This window comes from Lupinus angustifolius, unplaced genomic scaffold (genome assembly GCF_001865875.1).
Source record: "Lupinus angustifolius cultivar Tanjil unplaced genomic scaffold, LupAngTanjil_v1.0 Scaffold_1_283, whole genome shotgun sequence".
In the NCBI taxonomy this organism is placed as follows: Eukaryota; Viridiplantae; Streptophyta; class Magnoliopsida; order Fabales; family Fabaceae; genus Lupinus; species Lupinus angustifolius.
This window is the reverse complement of record NW_017715613.1, coordinates 10520-17438: the sequence shown is the minus strand read 5'-3', so window position 1 is coordinate 17438 and position 6919 is coordinate 10520. Positions and strand designations below refer to the sequence as shown.

General features: G+C 32.7%; 1 protein-coding gene across 2 annotated transcripts; it reads right to left on the bottom strand.

Annotated features, from left to right (window-relative positions):
- Nucleotides 1–212: 212 nt before the first annotated feature.
- On the bottom strand, nt 213–6590 carry LOC109336889 (SWI/SNF complex component SNF12 homolog). 2 transcript variants are annotated; one of them, XM_019573714.1, is made up of 3 exons: nt 6422–6590; nt 3472–5222; nt 213–918 (listed from the first exon to the last, which is right to left on the bottom strand). In XM_019573714.1, the coding sequence occupies exons 2-3, from the start codon at nt 5196–5198 to the stop codon at nt 849–851; spliced, it is 1797 nt and encodes a 598-aa protein (XP_019429259.1). In that variant the 5' UTR covers nt 5199–5222; nt 6422–6590; the 3' UTR covers nt 213–848. The 2 variants fall into 2 exon arrangements, with proteins under 2 accessions (XP_019429259.1, XP_019429260.1); XM_019573715.1 differs by having other exon boundaries at nt 3472–5219.
- Nucleotides 6591–6919: the final 329 nt, after the last annotated feature.

Sequence of the window (6919 nt, the reverse complement as noted above, 5' to 3'; positions counted from 1 at the left end):
CCCAATAAATAATTTAAGTGTGGATATTCTTCCATTTTCTCACTTTATAACCAAACTCACTTTAGATTAGTTTTCCATCTATTCATGAATTACGTGTAATATTTTAAAAATATGACCAAACTAATCAATTGAAGTAGTTATTTCTCCGGGCCTAATATTATAGGGTTAAATGACAGTTAGAATAAATTAATCAAACCATGGCATAAGAGTGTCATTGGTTTAATCTCTATTTTAATTTTTAAAAATTCCACACATCATTACTGAATAAAAAGAGGAGTGTCAATTTTACTATTCACACTCACTAATCTTGGCTACTTTCAACATATATAAGCATAGGCGAAACAACAACAGGTACAAAAATGATTGAGGAACTCGAAAATGAGCAAGGGAAAACCAATTTTCTTGGTTCAATACAATTTTCTTACGTTATGCACAACATTTCATATGGCTATTTAATTTCTAAAATTGCTGCATAAATCCTATATCTATCCATATGAAGAAGAAATCATATCAAGGAGGGATTCTAATTTACACAAATGATATTCCAAACTTAGTTAAACATCATTTACTATTTTATATACTAGTTAAAGATGTATAATATATAAAATCCTGATAAACATATTTCGAAGGGTATCCTCACCTCCATGATTTCTACAAACTCGAAATTTTTTTACTAGAATTCTTTTTTCGTTCATCGGTTCATTGCTTCTATTTTTTGTATGAGGATTGGAACACTATATCTAGAGAAGATTATAAAACATAAGAAGCACATAGAGCAGGTACAGTTTTATATTGTTTTTTTATTTATTTTAAATTTTGAAAAGGGATGCCACTTTTATAACCTTTTCTTAGGAGCCTCCAGGTGCATCATTTCCAGCATTTTTGCGGTTCAAGTATCGGATGGACGCATCCATAACCCTGAAAATATTACAACATGAACACAAATCAATTAACAATCATTTTCACGCAAAAAAAAAAAAAAAACAAAATTCAGTTAAAATTTTCTGGATGCTTATAATGCTATTCAATAATAGAAATATAGCATGTCATCAGCTTTTTTTTATTGGAGAGCAGCATATGCACATGAAGAATTTCACCTAATTAAACTTTGTAATTTTATAAAATATATAAGATATATATGTTCACATATATTCTTGTCATATTGTCTTAGCCATTTTTCAACAAGAGAGTCTCTTGACTTCTAACTTTTATTCTCATTCATGTATCTTTGGGGGCTGAATACATTAACATTATCTATGAAAATTTGTCAACTGAAGGTCTTACTTGAGTGCAAATAGTTCTTGAAACTACTAAACTAGATCAATTACTTATGAAATTGCGACGTGATTTTGAAGGTATTCGATCCACTCTTATTAATAATAGAGCTGCAATACCCTCCATGGATGCATGCCTCTATGATCTACTTTGTGAAGAGCATCGGCTTCTTACTAAAGCAACCATACAACAACACATACAAATTCCCTTATTTTCCAATTGACACGGTACTTGCATTGGTCAACCCACAACAAAGTATACTTTTTCAGCCCCTTTATGTTTGACAGAAACTTTAGACATGTTCCTATTCCTTCGTCCTATAAACAAGCAATGCAACATGCATGTTCACAACAAGTGATTGTAATAGAACTTCAAGTACTAAAACAAAAGCATACATTAGATATTGGTCCATTACTCAAGTCTGTTAAACCTCTTGGTAACAAATTCATATTCAATATAAACTTTTGCTCTAATGAACCTATAGACCATTACAAGGATAGGCTGGTTGTTCTTGGAAATAAGCAAGAATCTACCTTGACTATGAGGAGCAAGTTTACATCAAACTTCCTATAGGTATGCCTACCCAATAACTTAATATTATTTACAAACTTTTATATGGATTTAAACTATGAAGCACAGATTCGTCAAATATCCTCGCGTGTCAGTGTCCGACACGTATCCGACACGGATACGCTCAGATTCACGAAGGATATGTATCCGTAGAGTATCCAAAAATTAAAAAATTAAAATAAAATAAATATATATCAAGAGACGTATGAGATTCGTCTTCAATAAAATATAGAATATATAGATTCATTTTCAATAAAATATAGGTTATATAGATTCATTTTCAATAAAATATAGGATATATATTCGTTTTCAATAAAATATGATAAGATAAATTCATTTTCAATAAACACTAACTTATTTAAAGACCACAAAGACTCATACCAACATACTGTCACACCACATTGATCCTCCATTAGTCGGTACTCTCCGATCCACAACTTATTTTACTTTAGATATTTTGATTTACACTTATAATTTTATCATATTTTATGTGTTTTTTATTATTTTATACGTGTATACATGAACGTATCATATCCTATATTTTAGAAAAAATGTATGTTAACGTATCAGATACGTATCATATCCGACACACGTATCCGTACGTGCTATTTAAACATGCATCAAAAGTATAGCTTGGATTTTTCTTCACACAAATCCAATAAACCTTTTCCTACAAAGGATTTCCAAAGTAATTGTAGTGCTACTTGTTTAAGTGGACGACATTGTGGTATCTAGTTCTGATTAAAAGGTTATCTCCATGGTCAAGAAATTGTTGCAGATTACTTCTAACATGAAATAACTTAGCTAGTTTACTTACTTCTTGGGGTTAGAAGTTAAGTATCAACATAAAGGTATCTTTGTGACTCATCATAAATATATTGAATGTGTAATTCAGTTAGTTGGTCTCACTAAAGCAACTACTGATGACACCCCGAGGAAGTTAATGTAAAATATAGACGAGATGAATGTTAAATTCTACAAAACCTAACTTTATATCGTAAGTTGATCGATAGTCTTATCTTCCTAACCATAACTCGGCCCAATGACTCTTTCGTTCTCCACGAGTAAGCAAACTTAGAGAAAATCCTCGATTTTTCTATCTTTCCATTGAAAACCACATTATTCGATATCTCCTTGGCATCCCTACTCGTAGCTGTTTTTTACTACTGGTTCATCGCCCAAACTCCAAGCATACATTGTATGTTTATAGGAAATGCTCCAATTCCATGGAAATTCAAGAAACAAGATTGAGTCTCTAAGTCATTCCCTCAAGGAGAATATTGCGCCATATGTGGAACTTGCTATGAAATTGTTTAGTAGTGTGGTCTTCTTTTGGAGATTGGTTTGCACAATCACAACCAACTCCATTACATGATGACAATATGGGTGCCATACAAATTGCAATAAATCCTATATATCATGAACAAAGGAATCACATAAAGGGAGATTGTCATTCCATTCGAGAAGCCTATGGTAATAGAGTTATCACTCTACCTCATGTCTTCAATTCTTAATGTTAGGAAATAAATACTAACATTAGGTTCATACACAAATAAGATATGTATTATGCATGCATATTTCTAAACAAAAAAAATAGCAAAGATAAATCACAACCATAATACTTACCATGGTTGATTGAAGAATTTAGAACGTTGTTTATTTTCAGCACTGTCACTAGCATCTCCAGCAACAAGTTTCATATCCTTACTCTGAGAAGCGATGGAAGCATTGATAAAATCTTCAGGAGAGTTACTAAAGCTATGAAAGAATGCCCTTCTTCTTTGATGTTCATGGACCTTCTTAATGTAAGAGCTAATTATATCATCATAAAACTCAATCTGCTTTTGACTCTCACGACCTGCCAAGATTGAAGAAATATCATTGTCCAACGGAGGATGCGCAAAAACTTGTATATCATAACACTCAGTTTCAGAAGTAGGATTTCCAGAAAGCTTGATTTCATGCTCCAAACTAATAGGTTGAGGGAGTGACAAATGTTGTGGTAACTTCTTAATAGCTTCTTGAAATTCCATCTTATTTGCCCCAAAAACCATTTGGAGAGAAGGGTCACAAATGAAGGAGAAAGGGTCATTTGAGATTTCTAGCTTCCTAGAATTGATATAGAGCCAAAGGGCTGCTATTATTCTTGGACGAGTTTCAAGCTGATACCCTAAAAGCTTAGATAGTTGTGGTGAAAGCATAAACTTCTCAGGTACATTCTTCAATTCCATTTTGATCCTTGCAGTGAATTCTTTGTCACCTTTTCTCTTCACCTCAAGACCATCTTGTTCAATTGGTGAGCGAGCATTGTCCCATATAATAACATGATCATCAGAATAAAGGTTCTCGTCCAAGTATATAGTAATTTTCTTGAAAAATGAGGAGAATTTTGGGCATGAAGGACTTTTTGATGCTTGTGAAGAAGTTCCAGCTTCAAAAATATCCTTATTATCTTCCAATATCCTTCCAACTATCTTGAGTGACCAAGAAGCTTCCTCACCATTTCTGTTAGCATGTATATTCTGATTTGAGAAGGTATTGAAGACATAAACACGGAGAGTTTTCTGAACATAAGAAGGCCTTTTGAAAGCCTCTTGCAATTCAAATTTATATCGGTCCAATTCAGCATCCACCTGATTCTCAAAATCAAGCAACTGGGTATACAAAGGAGACTCAGGTAGAAGTGTAGCAACCTTTTTAAGCATTTGTTTCTGTGATAACTCCTTCTTTTTTGGTCGAATAGGCCTTAGATTCACCCGATTCGCATTTCCGGATGCAGCCATAGTATTAGCAACATTTGCAACATTAGTATTTATGTTGTTATGCAAGTTGGCAACAAAAGGGTGAGGTTGAGATTGTAAGAGAGGATTTGAAGGCTGAGGTTGCAATGTGACATGAGCTTGTGACCGAGGTTGCAATCTGGCATGAGCTTGTGACCGAGGTTGCAATCTGGCATGAGCTTGTGACTGAGGCTGCAATCGGGCTTGGATCTGTGCTTGAGCAAGTGCATGTGCATACTGAGTTTGTGCAAGAAGCAACTGAAAGTGACTAGGGAAATGAGATGCACCACTTGGGGTTTGAGGATTTGGTAAGTAACTAGGGAAGCGAGATGCACCACTCGGGGTTTGAGGATTTGGTAAGTAACTAGGAAAGCGAGATGCACCACTTGGGGTTTGAGGATTTGGTAAGTGACTAGGAAAGTGAGATGCACCACTTGGGGTTTGAGGATTTGGTTGTGGGTGAAGATAGGGTGGGTGGTTCCTTTGGTTCATGTTCATGGTGTTAGGTTGTTGGGGTTGTGTGGCTGTTGAAGAAGAACTTCCAAAGAAAAAGTTCCTTGCGTAATTATCCATTGTTGTTGGCTGTTGCTGTTGCTGCTGTTGAAATCAAAACAAGAATCTTAGTAACATGCAAACTTGTTGAGAAATGAAGTTCAATGAAAATTGGCACTTGGTATAAAAAAACAATGATATTTTATGTAAAAGTAGTCATATATACTAAAGAACAATTCGAATACACAGTGCTGTGAAATGCACGATATTGAACTAAACCAGCTGAAATTGTTTTTTAAGAGTAGAAAAACCAAAAAAGTAGAGAAGAAAAGTGGTAATTTTAAGAAAAGATTCGCATTCTACATTTGGGTTGGAACCTAAAGTCCTCTAAATCAACTCATTTTGGTATACTTGTTGGAATATAACATTTTCTGCATAACATCTGTACAACTAAATATGAATAAAAGATAGAACTTTTAGTGTGAGTGAATAAAAAATAGAAAAGAATTTTTAGTGGCCCTTATGGTTCTAGGATTAAAAAAAAGGTACAAAAATGTTATGTTTATAACCAACTATACAGTTAAATAAGTTATCTAATCAATCAAATTTTACAAAATAATATTAAAATATTAATTTTTGTTTTTATAATTTTTTTAATTAAATGAAGCTTTATAATTATTTTTAGACATAAAGTAGGAAATGTGATGATCACCTCATAATGAAACAAAATAGATAAATTTTTTTCTCTTTCTTCTTAAAAGTATCTATTTTTCTTTTGTGTACGTGTGCATCATTTAGTATCATGCTTACACACTTTATCTTTCCCTTTTAAGGTTTTTTACGACTCTTCCATTGGACAAAAATAAAAATGAAGCATTTGATTGTTTTAAGATAATCCGGCTTCTTAATCATAATTGGTACACAAAAATATATATTTTAAGATTATTAAATCAATTCACAAGTCTAATAAAAATGATATAATTTGAGATTATGTAAGATATATGGCAAAGTGAAAAGAAAAAAAAAATAGCTCAAACCAAGTCAACCAAATTCAAATAGAATAGTTCAGGTTAGATGGACAAATTATATATTTTTATCAAAAAATTCAGAAACAAAAAACATGAGCTTCAAAATGTGAAGAAAAAAATAAAACTTGTGAAAATATTTAACAATCTAACATGAAGGGATATTAATTTAATCCAAATAATAAATCACAATCAATCAAGTATGCAAGATCTGAAAGGGAACATAATTAAATAGAAAATAAAATATAATCTATATTTGAGTCAGAGCAGATCTTGTACCGTAAAGAGTTGGAGTAAAATAAACACTAAATATCTTTGTCGACTTTCTCTAAGGTGGAACTACCAAATCATATGCAGGTGGAATTCCTACTTTCACCATTTGGCGATAGCGGCATATCTTTAATTGAAGAATTCAGACAACCTTATCAATTATAAGTATGTAGGGTGACAAGAGAATACGCCCACCTTGACGGCAATTCTTAACCTTATATATTGTGGGATTAGGTTAAGGGTGATATCTGATCTCGTGGGTTGGGCTCGAGTGTTATCGACTCAAAGAGTTTTGATTTGGGCCTTGTTTAGGTGATTTTATGATTTTCTCTGCTTAATGTTAATTGATGTCATGCATAATCTTGACTATCTTGGTGTATCTCAATGGCCCACAACAAATGTAAATGAAAAATGATAGTCAAATTTTATTTGACTAAAAAAATAAAACACCAAATTTGTAATTCAAAATGAAATTATAGATGATCCAGATTGTATGACTCATCAGTA